The following is a 15,049-nucleotide window of genomic DNA, read 5'->3' as shown; positions in this document are numbered from 1 at the left end:
TTTAAAATAATAAGGCTTACTTACTAGAAACGTTTATTAATTTTTGATTTCATACATGAACATGAAAATGTTAGCATAGGTTCTAAAAAATATTTTGTATTTACTAATATTTTCATCCAAAAATTATAGTAAATATTAAAAATTTTTATTATTTAAATCATACTTTATAATAATAATTTTTGTAACTTATGCAATTAGTTAAATAAGAATATTATTTGTACTTATTATTCCTTTTATATGATGTCATATTATAATAAATAAGTATATTTATAAGTTTCAAAAAATTTTAAATAGATTAAAAAAATAATAATTTAATACTTGATTAAGCTACTGCAGTTATTATGTATTGATTTATTAATGAAAATAAGAAACAATATTTAAATTAACATTTTAATAACTAACTTTAAAAAACCTATGGAAAAGCATCAAAAATAATTTATGAATGAAGAAATATTTTATTTTTTTTATAAATAAGATAGTAATAAATATGTATACTCCTAACCTTTGAAATAATATTTGAAAAAAAACAACTTTATTTGATCTAGCTAATAAATAAACTATTCTTCTTTGTAGTATTTAAATATATAAAATTTGAAAATATAAAAAATAAAAATATTTTAGAATAATTTACAAAAAAGAAATATAAAATCACAAAAAATAACTAAATAAAAAAAGAAATAATTATTTTTCTTACTTTTTGAATTAGAAAAATAATACTTACAAATATTTATAAATTAAAAAATTTTATAAAATAGATTAAAGAAATATCAATTTTTGTTTGTGTATATTTTTGTATGAGTGATTTTATTTCTTTAAATTTGAACAAATAAATGTAAATATTTTAAAACTAATTTTTAAAAATTAAAATGAAAGCATAAAAATAAATAATTTATAATTATAATAATAAGTATATATACTTATTTGAAAATGACATAAAGTGGATTAAAGAAATTTAATTAATATTCGAGTAAATTATTGGAGTAATTAATTTATTTGAGGAAAAATTAAAAAATATATTAAATTTTAAAATTAATTTTATATAAGCACAAAAATAGAAATTTTTTGTTTATGAATTAGTTTGGAAATTAATAAATATACTCATGAATTTGAAAATAATGTAAAATAGAATAAAATACTAATTAATATTTGAGTAATTATATTTGTTTAAAATTGAATAAAAATAAAAAATAAATATATTATTTAAAAAATGATATTAAAATAATATAAGAAGATAGCAATAAGTATTATTTTAATAAAATAAAAAAAATTTATTAATATTATTGAATATTTAATTTAAAAATATTAATGCGTGTTGGTTCAATTAATTTACTAAATTCTTTGTTTTTAAATATTTTTTATATGATAAAGGAAAATATATAATAAAATAATCTATTTATATAAGATGATTAATTGAGATATCCATAACATTATTTTAAAGGTGTATAAATTGGAAACATATTATTTATTCTTAATTTTTAAACATTTTATAAATTTTTATAATTGAATCTGAATTTATATTGTGTTTTTTTTTGTTTTATGTTTTTAGTAATTGAAAATATGATTTTTTTCATCTTCTTTTGATGCAAGCATTAATGCAAACTTTTTTTCCTTTTTGCCCATTTTATTTTTCTATAGATCCTGTGTGGAGCTTTTCCCAGTCTGCTTACTTTCTTTAAACAAATGTCTCAGCTACTCTTATTGCTGTAGGAATATTAGTGCCAATACCTTCGATATTGATATATTGGTATCCATCTTATAAATATTTACTAACTTCATCACAATAATACTTGAAATTACTATCTGTTATTTGTAAGAGTTTTTCATGCATTTTTTAATGTTTTCCCTAATTATTATGATTATGATTACCACTCATTTTCCTTAAAATTTTAAAAATATTTTTATTTGTTTATCTGCTTTTCTCTCTAAATTATTGTATAAATTGAAGAATATTTAATTAAGAAAAACTTATTTTTTTTATTAGTATATATTATCAACATTAAGATATTTATAATAAATAGACATTTAATATAAATACTCTAAATAGCTTTCTCTCTAGTTGCTTTTAAAAATGAGTTTTTATTTAAATTATCTCACTGCATGTTAAAAAACAAAGGTTGGTAGATATAGAAGATTTGATCATAAACAAAATAATTTAAGTCAATATTGATTGTTTTTTTTTTAATTTTAAAATATAATAATTTCAAATTTCGATCAATATCTATCTCTAAAATTAATTTTTGTTTTACAAATTTCAATAACGCAAAATACTATCTATAACTTGTTAATATTTTAAAATTCTAATTATCAAAAAAGTATTTTAGTAATGTCACTTAAATTAAGAAATCTTCAACTAAGATAAGGTTAATGCAGCTCCTTTTATATTTGTTTTCATTATTTAGATTTTGGATTGGTTTTTATAAGTTTGGTGAAATATTATTTCAATAATTAGGAATTGAAGATCCTTGCCCAAGGGAAGGACATACTCTAACATATATTTCTTCTCTTAACAGTTTGCTATTGTTTGGAGGATAATCTGATTAAAGATTAAATGATTTGCATTTTTTAGATTTAAGTAATAAGCAATATAATTGTATAAATCTGATTAGTTTTGTTAATGTAAAGAAACATTGTAGTGGTGTAAATAGAATTCAACAGGATAAGCACCTCTCATGAGATGTTATCATACAGCTTTTTATGATGGTACATAAAAATATAAGATAAAAAATATTTTTTAAAGCTATTTTTAAATTTAGATTAGTTGGATTACTTTTTTATTTATGGTGGGGAAGGAGATAAAGGAAGATCCTATGAGGACATATATTGCTTATAGATTAAAACTCTAATATGGAAAAAATTTTTTTTGAATCAAAGTTCTTCAAGGCATCAACACACTTTATGCGATATGTGTAATTGTTTTTTATCACTTACACTAAATTTATTTGAATTGATAAAAATAAAGTAAATGACTAAAAGGAATTAATTGTATTTGGTGGTATTTCATTACCTCAGAATAAGCTTTTAAATGATGTTTGGATATTTAATTACTAAAATATTGATTTAAATCAGAGTTTACAACCTGCTACAGGAGTATATTTAAATATGATTAATTGTATAGTATCATACTTTATTTTTAATAGATGTAATGTACACCTAAATAGACAAAAGGAGACATTCCTTCTCCTAGGAGAGGCCATTAGGCTTTTGTCTACTAAAATTTCATGTATATTTTTGGAGGAAAATGTAAGGATTAAAAATATGATGATTTTAGCATTTACTAGCTTGACCTCAGTAAATAATTAAAATAAATGATGCATTTATTTATTTATTGATTAATTTGTTTGCAATAAATTTTAAGAGAGCTTTTTTTGGAAGAAGATTCAGACTATAGGCTAAAGTCCCACTCCACGTTCCTTTTTTAGTCTTAACTACATAGATGAAACAAGAATAATTGTAATATAACTGAAGATATTTTTTTAATGAATGTAATTATTTTAAATCAGATATTTGGAGGATAGGAAAATAAAACTAATAATTCACTTAATGAAATTTATCAGCTCAATTTGGGTAATTCATTTATTTCAACTTTCAATCAAATATCAGTTTAAAAAACTTTGTTTTTCTTAATATCGAAAAACCATTCTAATAAATATCACTAAAGCGAAATTATCTATAACTTTTAAAGAGGATTTTTATTGGAGCCAGCCATTCCTAGGAGATATAAAGATAGAACCAAGATACAACCACTCTTATGTGACTTTTCCATACATAAACTAACCTGCTATAGGTATTATGGGTAAGATTATCAAGTTATGATAAAGTTATTGATTTAAATTTAAAAAAAAAGGTGGTTTATCACATAATTTATTAGATATGAAGCTGTATTTATTACAAGAAGATAAGACAAATGTTATCAATTTTAAGTATATTTATGCAAAATCTATAAAATTATTAACTATTTTATTTTTAATAAAGAATCGATTAGAGCTCAAATTATTTTTCATCTAACTCTTCTATAAAAGCAAATGAGCTTGATAAATACGAAACTGGGAAAAGCTAAAGTTTAAAAAGTTAAGAGGCTCACAATCATAACAAAAATAATTAAAATGAGATCAACTTTAATATAGAAAAATATATTGGCTCAGGTTTTGATAAGTAGTAAAACAATAACATGATAAATAAAAATAAAGCTTAAAGTAATCAAAATGAAATAAACTTTAATATTCAAAGCTTCATAGGTAAAGGATTTGAAAAATAAACTAATTAGTAAATAAATTAAAACTATAACCAGAATGAAATCAATTTTAATATCGATCAGTATTTAACCAATCCAATTCATACTAACTAAAAAGATACTTAAGAAATAACAAATAAAAATCAATTTTAGAATAATTAATTTGATGGTAAATAAGAAGAGTTAAATTTATAAATAAATGAGTTAGACTAATAAATGTAAGAATTAGAGTAGCTTATTAAGTAAGAGGAAGAAATAGGGTAAGTTAATTAATCATAATAAATTATTTTATTTACTGTTTTGTTGTAATTAGAGTTTAAATTGAGTCAGAAATGAATTAAATGCAAGCCCATTTAGAATAAGAGAATACAAATAGTGGGTTTGCTTAAAATAGTTAGATGCAAATTTTAAATTAACAACTTTAAATACTTGATAATGAATACTACAGCTTAACTTAAGAGTTAGCTAATTTTTTTTTCCTATACAACCAAGAAAAAGAGTTCTCAAAAACAGTTTAAGGTATCATATAAAAGTTTGAACCATTATTATAGGGTTAAAGCTAATACACAATGTCTTTGGATTCTCTATTTTAATTATTAGTGAGCGGTAAAATTAAAACAATGTAAAATATTATTATAATAAAAATTAAAACAGATATAGATCCTTAGGATGAATAGGAGCTTAACTTACAAGAATTGCTTTAATCATATAAAGAAACAAGTATCTAGCAAAAAGAAGAATAAAAAGGAAACTTTATAAATCTTAAAAATATTTATCTTTAAATTAACTCATCAGTAAATTTATGTGAGGATTAAATTGAAAATTTGGTAATAAATTAAGTTTTAATCTAAGTTATTTTACTTAATTGATAACTTTATTTAAATAAATAAATTTTTAAAATTAGAGGAAAGAGGCGTTGGGAATTAATAAGCACTTTGAAAAATTCTTTTTAGATACAGAAAATAATACAGAAGGTAATAGTGAATGAGATAAAATAAATAATAAGGATAGCATAGATTAGAGTGAAGATAAAAATAAATTTTTTAGAGTAATGCACTGCTTTTTACTAGTTAAAAAATAAGAGTAGAGTAATTATCTTAATTAATCTATTATTAAATAAAATTGTAAATAAAAATGTCTATTCAAAGTTTAATGTTAAAACTAATAAATAATATAAAATAAGAATTAACTAACTAAATAAAATCATTACTTTACTTTTTCTTAATCGTATTTCATGTTTTATTTTAGATTTTTTTAAAAGAATTAATAATAATTTTGAGAAATATTCTAAAAATAAAACAATTAGATAAAAAGCAGTTAAAGAAAACTAGTCTTTAAAATTTAAAAATAAATTTTTTATTATCCTTGCTTTACTCATGATTCACTGAAAATTAATTAACAAAAATAAAAAAAATGAATCTAAATTAATAATTTTTAATATATCGATTTAGTAATTAACTCAATCAACTTAATGATACTTCATGAACTTTTAATTAAATTCATAAATGAATCTTTCGCATAGAACTGAAATCATCTGGTTCAACTAAATATTCATGAATCTAACCTTTCTTTTATCTTTCTTAGCAAGATATGTTCTAAAAAGCACTCATTTTATAAAATTAACTGTAATTTAATCAACTAAAAGTCTATTCAATAAATTTTTATTTATTTATATATTTATTTTTATAATATAATAATGGTTTCCAAACTGTCAACACAATAAAATGAAAAATAGAGCCGTTTAAAGTTTTATTCTTAAAATTAAGAAAATCAATAATAACAATTATAAATTGCGCGAAAAATGAATCTTAATCATTATATTATCTAATTTTTATTAATGTTAAATAATAAAATTTATATTTATAATTGATAAAATTAGAATGAATAAATAATAGGCAGACTCATTTCTGATTTAATGAATCACCAAAACGATTGAAATTATATCTTTAAATTTACAAAAAAAGACTCGTTAAAAATTAAAAATAATAAATAAGAAAATAAAACAAACACTAAAACTAGCAATTTGTATAAAATAGTAGCTGATTTGTCAAAAAAAAAAACATACAAGCAAAATCATTAAAAATTATCTATGAGTCAAAGCCCTCAAGATATCAAGAAGGAATTTGAAAAAAAACTTCTTGAAGATGAACCAAACTTCAAAAAGTCATCCAATTTTGATGAAGAAAATAAACCTGCTTCAAAAAAATAGGTTAATTAGAAAAAAAATAAGTAGGTCTCTATTGCTGAAAGCCGCGCTACTGATATTAGTATCAAAAGATCTTCTTAAGATGAAGACGAAGAGGAATCTGAAAGTGAAGACTCATCTGCTCATCGTGAATCTGCTATTTATGACTTACCTGATGTTTCTCATGTCTCAAAAGGAGTTCTTTGCAAACTTTTTGTTGCCTCTGCAATTGCTTTAATTTTCTTAATTGCTGAAGTTGTTGGTGGTATAATTAGTGGATCTTTAGCTATTCTCAGTGATGCTGCCCATATGTTTTCAGACTTAAGTGGTTTCTTTATTTCTATTATGTCTATTTGGATTGGAACTCGCCCCGCTTCAAAAAAGCTGTCATATGGCTATCACAGAGCAGAAGTTATTGGAGCTTTAGGTAGTATAGTCTTAATTTGGGGTTTAACCATAGTCCTTTTATATGAAGCAACTGATCGTATTATCAACAAATCGATGGTAACAGATCCTTTCTTTATGTTAATAACTGCTGTTTTTGGACTTGTTTGCAATATAGGAATGGCAAAAGTATTACATAGTGCTCCTGGTCATAGTCATTCACATGGTGGATGTAGCCATGGCCATAGTCATGGACCAAGTGACTCAAAAAATAAATCTAAAGGCCATAGTCATGACCATGATCATGATCACGACCATGACCATGACCACGATCACGATCACGATCACGACCATGACCATAACCATGATCACGATCACGACCACGATCACGATCATGACCACGACCATGATCATGAACATAAGCATGAAGAAAATAAAACAAAAAAATAAAAGAAAAATAAATCAAAAGCTAATAAACATAACCATGATCATGACCATGACCACAATCACGACCATGACCATGACCACGACCACGACCATGATCATGACCACGGAAATGGATAAAAAAAGAAAAAAGTATATTTTAAAACAATTTTATTTTTTATTCTAAAATTATTTTTAATTAAAAAAGAATTTATCAAATATTAATGAACATGAAAATTACAATTTGAGAGCTGCTATGATTCATGTTATTGGTGATATAATTTAATCAATCGGTGTTGTTGTAGCTGCATTACTCATTTACTTTTATGCTAATACAGATGAATATGATTACTGGCATTTAGCTGATCCTATTTGCACTTATTTGTTCTCTATTTTAGTCCTCTTTACTACAGTAAAAATCGTAAAGGATTGCATTACTGTATTAATGGAAGGAACACCTTAAGATATTGAAATAAAGGACTTTAAAGATTAACTTTTAGCTATAGACAAGGTAGTTTAAATTCATGATTTGCATATTTGGTCTTTGAGTATTGGCAAGCCATCAATGAGTGTTCACATCTTTGTAAATGGTGATAAAGAATAAGTACTACGTGAAGCAACTAAGATTTGCAGATAGCATGGTATTTATCATTCTACAATTCAAATTGAAGATTGGGAATCAAGAGAATTACCAAACTCAATTAGATGTCATCATAACATACATTATTGATTTATCAAGAATGTATTTTAAAACTTCACATTAAATATTTTAAATAATATTTAGACGTGAAAGTTTTCACTATTAATAACAATCGAAATTTAAACTATTAATAAATAAATAAATAAATAATCACAAACAAAATAATTAATTAAAATCACAAACAAATATGAATAAAATATTCTTATATTTATTGTTGTATTTATTCGTAATGTATAATCAATCATGTATAATTAATGTATTCCCATTTAAAATGTCCTTTTATTTTTATTTTAAAGTTCATTTTTGCTTCCATCTTTATTTAATACAATAAAAGCGCTTTTGTTTCCACCTTCAAAATAATAAACAAAATTCGAAATATAAAAATTTGACTAATTTTTATTTTGATAAAAAGGGTTTGTTGATAAATTTTTGAATTTTTAATGAATATTATTTTAATTTTAATTTTATAAATATTCCATAATTTATAGATTCATAAAGTTTGGAAGAATACCCTTATTTTTCGTCGAAGATACAATAAACGAAAGAATATCGAAATATATAAATTACTAAAAAATTTAAATAAATGATAAAAAAATTTATCAATAAATTTGTTTTTAATTATCATCAGCATAACTTTAAAATATAAAAAATAATTTTTTATTTTTTCAGTAACAAGCTAAATAAATAAATTCTTTTATTTTAAAGTAAGTTGGTAGAGATAAACAAATTAAATTAAAGTATAAATAGAATAGTTACATTTTAACATAATTATTCTCTATTAAAGGTAGAGCTAACTATTAAAATATCAATAATTTTTTCACAATAACGTTTTCAAATTCCATATGAGCTTTAGATATCACTATTGATTTCATTGTAATGTATAAGAGTGGCAGCTGCCTATGGATGCTTTTGTTGGCAATAACGGTAGAAAGTTCCGTAGTATTAAATAAAAGTATTCAAAAAACGCTTGAGGATCTTTTTAAGGATTTGAGTACCTTCAAATATTTTTTCACATTCATGTTTAAATGTGTCTATACGTTTATTACGTGAGCTATTGAAATCACCACAAATTGTTTTAACTAAACGTTCATGATCAGCAGGGTTAGATTAATTTTATGAATAATTTTTCTAATTTTAGTCTTATATCTCTTCACCATTATTTTTATTAGTAAGATTTTAGTTAATAAAATCAATCATATCACCAAAGAGTTCTTTGAGGAAAATATTAACAAATTCAGTTATGTAAATTTATTACTCTTTTTCAATTTCAGTTATTTCCTTTTGGTACTCTTTCTTAGTTGGTATGTTGGTAAATATTAAATCATAAATAAGGAGAAGATACTTGCATCTGTCAATACCTTTTCCTATATCTTATGCATTCTTCTTGATCATATTTATAAAATCTTTACGTAGTTTTTCGATACGAATAAATATCATTTTGTTGTCTTAGAAATATGAATAAAGTCTATAAAAAGATATAATTATATCTGCATAACGCTGCACAATCGGCTTGAAGCTAAATTATTTTTCAAGTAATTTGTATTACTTTAAATTTTTTTCTGATATTGATTAGCAGTGACCTTCGAATACTTTTTCGAAACGTGGCCAAACTAACATGTTAATATAGTTAAAATATTCTTGAAGTACTTAAGATTAAGCATACATTTCAGAGTATTCACGTTAGTAAGATTCGTTAATCAAAATAATGAGTACCATACCATTGCAGTCATAACTTTCAGTCAACATAGTTTATAAGAAGTTGTATAAGCTTTTAAAAGTTTAACTAAAAATTTCTTTAAATATCTTGGAATTTTGTGCATTTGTTAAGTTAAAGAATTAACTTGAAAAAGCTATTTCACTGACAACTGTACTTAAAATTAACTTGCTCATGCTTCTGAAAATTTGTTCAATGGTAAAGCGCTGATTTTCTTTAGAGGCTGAAGCATAAAATATAAAGCCATCATTTAACCTTTCATTTTTTAAGATTAAATCACGATCCATTAAATCGAAAATTGATTTGTTTTTATCAGGGTATACATCAACTAACTTTCCTCCGTTTTTTATAGTGATAAATGTTCTCATGTTTGAGGCATTATCACAGACTAAAGTATCCGATTTGTTGTATAGTTCGACCCATAATTTTTAAAGTTCTTTTACATTCTTTTCAAACAATTAGGAGTATACTTTTGACATTACTTCAGCATATTTGTTGCATAATTCTGCATAAATTTCCTCATAGTGACACTTCAAAAATTCAGTAAATACACGATAGTCTAAAAGTACATTTTTTTATTGAATTTCAATATTAGTGGTAGGCTTTTTAAGGATATCAATTTTGTCAAGCAAAAATTATCTAACTCTGCCACAAGCTTTGTTTTTCAGTTTGTTTAATTCAGGTTCTAGTTAAAATTATTTCAAAAAAATTTTTTTAAATTAATGAAAACTATTTATAGGTCTTATGTAAAATATGTTGAAATTTATTTATTATAAAGGAAGAAGAATTTTTATAATCGTGATTATATATTTATTACCCAATTCTTTTACAACTGAGGCATCTGGCAGTTTCGTATTCTGAAGATACTCTAACTTTTAGCATAGAACTTTAATATGTTGAACGTAAGCTTAATCAATAGGTGCTGAATTAATTGCATCTATTAATTTTGGATCTAAAACAGCTGAATCCATGAATGTATTCATTAATTTTTATAGATTTTTACGGTTTGTTAAAGAAATATTCATTTTAAGAGATCTCTCTTGCAAAACAGTCATTTAACTCTTTATTTCATTTAAGTGATCTCTAAAATTTTCTAAGACTTTTTCTAATTCTGACAAAATAGAATCGCTTTTATCTATTTCAACATCTAAGTCTTTCATTTCATTTTCTACCTTTAAATAATCATAAGCGGCTTCACTTTCTAATGTCTCAAGCTCATCAACTACCTTTCATTTTTAATGCATAAATTTATTATTTACATTTTATTAACTAAAATAAAAAGTAATAATTCTAAAATGATTGATTTAACTAAATTAGCTTTTTTCAAGATTTTACATTTTCGCACATATTTCTAAGGTCTATATTTGCAAAATTTTACTCTCCTTCTGCTAGCTTATATTTTGAATGTATGTAACGCTATGTAATAGGATCAAGTGTGGCATCTGAAAAAAGGCTACTCTTGTTTTTTTTATCTTCTTAATTATTATTCTAACTGTCCATTTTTATATTTTACTCTCTTTCTGATTTCAATTTATTCCAAACTAGATTTTATTAATTAATAATAGCACTAAATAAACAAATATCTCAGGATTAATTATTTTTCATTTTGTTAAATAAAATTAAATTCAAATATATATCAATCGGGTTTGACAACATACATATTCAATGCAAGCAAGCAAGTGGAAATTAATTTCTCTTAAAATAGATTAAGAGATGTTTTTAATCTTGCTTGCTTACTAAAATACATTAAAATAAACTTTAAAAAATTAAAATAAAATAAACTTTTTAAATAAAAAATATTTACATATTAAACTTATTTGTTTAAATTTTGGTTTAATAAAAAAATATTTTATTGTAAATTAATTTTTTGAACTAAAATAGCTATAAAAAATAAAATAAAGTAATAAAATGAGTACAATCAAGTCTTTAAATTTTTATTGGTTAAAAAATCAAGATAATTTCATTTTTATTCTGTTGATTGTAGTTAAAAGTTAATATTTTTAATTAATTATTAAGATTTTTTGATTAAAATTATACATAAAATTTATGTGTTAAAATTTTAATCTGTAAGTTCATTAATAAATAGAAGTTAGTAAATAAAAATATTTAGGAAATGAACATTAATGAAAGTTAACAGACTCTGCCTTTGAGTAACTCAATAAATCTTAATTTAGGTTAACTAAACCATATCAAAATTGTTTAAAATCCGACTCCAGAAATAGGTGATTATGAAGAAACGTTCAAATAAAATAAGTAGCTATTGGAATTATCTTCTAGCAATTAAAAATATTTAAATTAACTGGAGCAGTTAAAAATTTAGGCTTATAATGAATAAAATGGCATTTAGGACAGAGAAAATAATTTATAAAGTTCATAAAAAGATAAAAAAATAGACTATTAAGATTTTAAAAACAACTTAGAATTAAATTAAGGTTCATTTAACCCTTCTTTAATATAAAAGAATCTCCCATGCACACCTCCTATATTTTAATCTGATAGGGAAACCCCTTATTCTAATTTTCTATCAAGCTAGCAAAACCATAACTCTAATAGCTTTATACCATAAATTTAATTGATAAAAAATTAGTAAGGAGAATAAGAAGATAGATTTATGTCAAGTTCGCCATTGTAAGAGATGTAAAGCTTCTATTTGAATCATAATAATCAAAACGATATAGCTTTTTCTAGCTAGCAATAATAGCAGCTAACTTTTGAAGAGCGCTATAACAACTTTTAAGAATTCAAAAATCAGTAAACCTAATAATAAAACTAACTAGAAAATCTACCTTAATAATAAAATAATTTTGTAAGTAATTTAGCTTAATCCAATTAGACTTAGAATTTTGATACGAATAATGACAACAAATAAGATATTTTGTTTAACACTGCAAAAAATTAAAAGTTACAATAACAAAATTTGTAGCAATAGGCTATTTTCAATAATTAATAAAATAACCAGCAGTATTATTAAGAAAATGACTATGGAAACATATTATAAAGTTTAGAAAGGGAGGAAATTTTTCAATAGAAAATTGAAAGTTTAAAGAATTAAAAGCAAAAGAATATGCAGAACGAATAATAAAATAACCTAGCATACAAGGACTAAGAAATATATGATACAGGAATAGGAGCAAAAGAATTTGATGAAATCGAAATGCTAGTCCAAAGAGAGAATTTTGAAAATTAAATGATAGAATTAAATGATGAGACAGAAAATCTTTATAATGAAGCTATTCAGTTCGTGAACGTCTCAAAATAAAAAGACTAAGAAATGGATAAGGAGTTAATTAGGTAGAAGAAAGATCTTGAAGAATTTAGGAGAAAAATAAATGAAATGAAATCAACAGAATTAACAAATGGTAATTCAGATGGAAATGAAAACATTTTATTGAAAAAAATAGATTTGCAAAAATTACTTTTTAAAATTGAAGACCTGAAATATTAAATTCATAGCTAATCTAGAAGCTAAAGTCCTGTAAAAAAATTGGCTGGTAACACAAAATACTCTCAAACCAGAAGTTATTTTTAGAATACTGATGAAAAGATTAAAAAAAAAGTTTAAATGAACACATCTTAGTCTTAGGTATTATTAAACTTTATGAATGGTAAAAGTTATTTATCTCCAAAGAATTATCTCGAAGTCACAGAACGAATAATAGGTAAAAAGTCAGTTGAAAATAGCTAAAATTTAACTCCTCCTCGTTATGGACTTAAGGCTTCTAAAATAGGCTCAGCTTCAAATAGCAAATCATATCATAACAATAACAATTCAATTTAATCTCAATAATCTAACAGTTTTAATAAAAACTTCCCAATCAAATCAGACAAAAAAGATTATAGCTTAGACAGAACTTCAAATAGAATTATCAGTAATTTTAATAATTAACTAAGACAAAGTTAATTAAACGATACAATATAAAACAATACATAATTTAAATTCGAAAACACCCCAAAGAAAAACTCTGGACAATAAATTTTATAATAGACTTTCCAATATACTGAGCCATAAAATAACTAAAGTTTTAATGAATTGCAATCTAATTAGCTATCAAACAACAAAAATAATACTAACAACTTCTTAAAAAATAGTCCGATGAATAGAAATTCAATCAATTTATAATTCATTCAAAGTCCTATGTCAACTTAAAGCTTAAGCACATAATAAGGAAGAAACAGCTAAGCAAATGGATGCAATAGATTTGAGAACTTAGAGAATAATATTTTTCTAGTATAAAGTAAAACACTAAACTCACCAATAATTTCTCTCATTGGGAAAGACAGATTGATAGTAGCAAGGCCATTCAAAGGTACTTTACAAAAAACAGGATCAAATAGAGTGATCACAGATGGAGAAACATACACTTTTGAAAAAATGTATATGGTAGTAAGTTAAATAACTAAAAATCTGAAATCGGAAATATTAGTGAGAAATGCTTTAGATAATCATTTTAAAAATATATTTATTATCGGCACCAAGTCATCTTAAAAGAAGCAAATTTAGCTTGAAGTTCTCCAACTACTTCAAGAAACTTTCAGGACTAAAATTCTTACCATAATTTAAAATAATTATTCGTGTAGAGTTAAATTAAGATACAATGAAAATGTATTTGAAAGTTAAACTTCTGTTTCAAAGCTCCCTACTTCCTCCCCTTCATTTCCATAATCTCAATCGTAAAATTAAGATAAATCTTATCCAATTGTAGACGATATTGCAATCGAGTTCAATTCTTTAGACACAAATATTAATGATAAGATAATAATTTTGAATGAAGCAGTATAAAGAATAGCCTAATTGATAATAGACAATAATAAAACCAAAATTCCATAGAATAAATAATTACAGCAATCACAAGCTTTATAAAATCTATTAAGATCAAAAGTAAGGACCATCAAGCTTTCTTTAATAGTATTTAGTCATTCAGGTATAGAATGCAAATAAAGTTATAGAGTCTCAACAACAAACCACATAATAGACCCTGATCGAAGAACTCCATTTTAAATTTTTAAAGAATCTTTTCACGTTTATTCCTCTCAACAATACTCAAATCAATAACCTCCAACATTTAGGTCTTTTGTAGCTAATAGTAATGCTTAGTCATAGCAATTTTTATAATAGAATAATAATAATTTATCAAATACATTAGGATTTAAAGAGAATAAAATATTAAATGATGAGAATTTGGTTATTTTTTCTTGTGCTCCTATCTTAAAGTACTTTGAATAAGCAAGAGCTCTATTCAAGAGTGCTAATGTATTTGAAAAACAATGTCGTAAATTAAATAAATAATAAAAATAATGATTGTTGATTAATAATTAGATAAATTGTAAATAATATTTAAAATAAATTAACTTTAGATTATATATATAATTTCACACTGTGAATGTAACTAATATTTGATATATTTATTATTT

General features: G+C 23.2%; 4 protein-coding genes across 4 annotated transcripts; 2 read left to right on the top strand and 2 right to left on the bottom strand. All coding sequences in view use genetic code 6, as the record gives it.

The window, feature by feature from the left end:
- Positions 1-1,317: 1,317 nt before the first annotated feature.
- TTHERM_000564359 (transmembrane protein, putative) lies at positions 1,318-1,824 on the bottom strand (the record flags this gene model as incomplete). The annotated part of the gene is made up of 1 exon (XM_012799184.1): positions 1,318-1,824. One exon carries the CDS (start codon positions 1,822-1,824, stop codon positions 1,318-1,320), a length of 507 nt encoding a protein of 168 aa, XP_012654638.1.
- A 499-nt stretch (positions 1,825-2,323) lies between these two features.
- Positions 2,324-7,953, top strand: TTHERM_00564320 (cation diffusion facilitator family transporter containing protein; the record flags this gene model as incomplete). Its single annotated transcript, XM_001022031.3, has 16 exons — positions 2,324-2,360; positions 2,450-2,572; positions 2,623-2,700; positions 2,754-2,906; positions 2,960-3,087; positions 3,138-3,288; positions 3,356-3,450; positions 3,501-3,564; positions 3,683-3,793; positions 3,845-3,920; positions 3,973-4,491; positions 4,545-4,837; positions 4,886-5,058; positions 5,136-5,205; positions 6,196-7,376; positions 7,432-7,953. 16 exons carry the CDS (start codon positions 2,324-2,326, stop codon positions 7,951-7,953), a joined length of 3,774 nt encoding a protein of 1,257 aa, XP_001022031.2.
- An 801-nt stretch (positions 7,954-8,754) lies between these two features.
- Positions 8,755-11,137, bottom strand: TTHERM_00564310 (Vps52/Sac2 family protein; the record flags this gene model as incomplete). Its single annotated transcript, XM_001022030.3, has 3 exons — positions 8,755-10,322; positions 10,455-10,863; positions 10,973-11,137. The coding sequence occupies 3 exons, from the start codon at positions 11,135-11,137 to the stop codon at positions 8,755-8,757; spliced, it is 2,142 nt and encodes a 713-aa protein (XP_001022030.1).
- A 559-nt stretch (positions 11,138-11,696) lies between these two features.
- Positions 11,697-14,936, top strand: TTHERM_00564300 (hypothetical protein; the record flags this gene model as incomplete). The annotated part of the gene is made up of 1 exon (XM_001022029.2): positions 11,697-14,936. The coding sequence occupies exon 1, from the start codon at positions 11,751-11,753 to the stop codon at positions 14,934-14,936; it is 3,186 nt and encodes a 1,061-aa protein (XP_001022029.1). The 5' UTR covers positions 11,697-11,750.
- Positions 14,937-15,049: the final 113 nt, after the last annotated feature.

The sequence above is a fragment of the Tetrahymena thermophila genome (assembly GCF_000189635.1).
Source record: "Tetrahymena thermophila SB210 genomic scaffold scf_8254495, whole genome shotgun sequence".
Lineage (NCBI taxonomy): Eukaryota > Ciliophora > Oligohymenophorea > Hymenostomatida > Tetrahymenidae > Tetrahymena > Tetrahymena thermophila.
The sequence above is the reverse complement of the archived record's forward strand: the minus strand, read 5'-3'. Positions and strand labels throughout refer to the sequence as shown.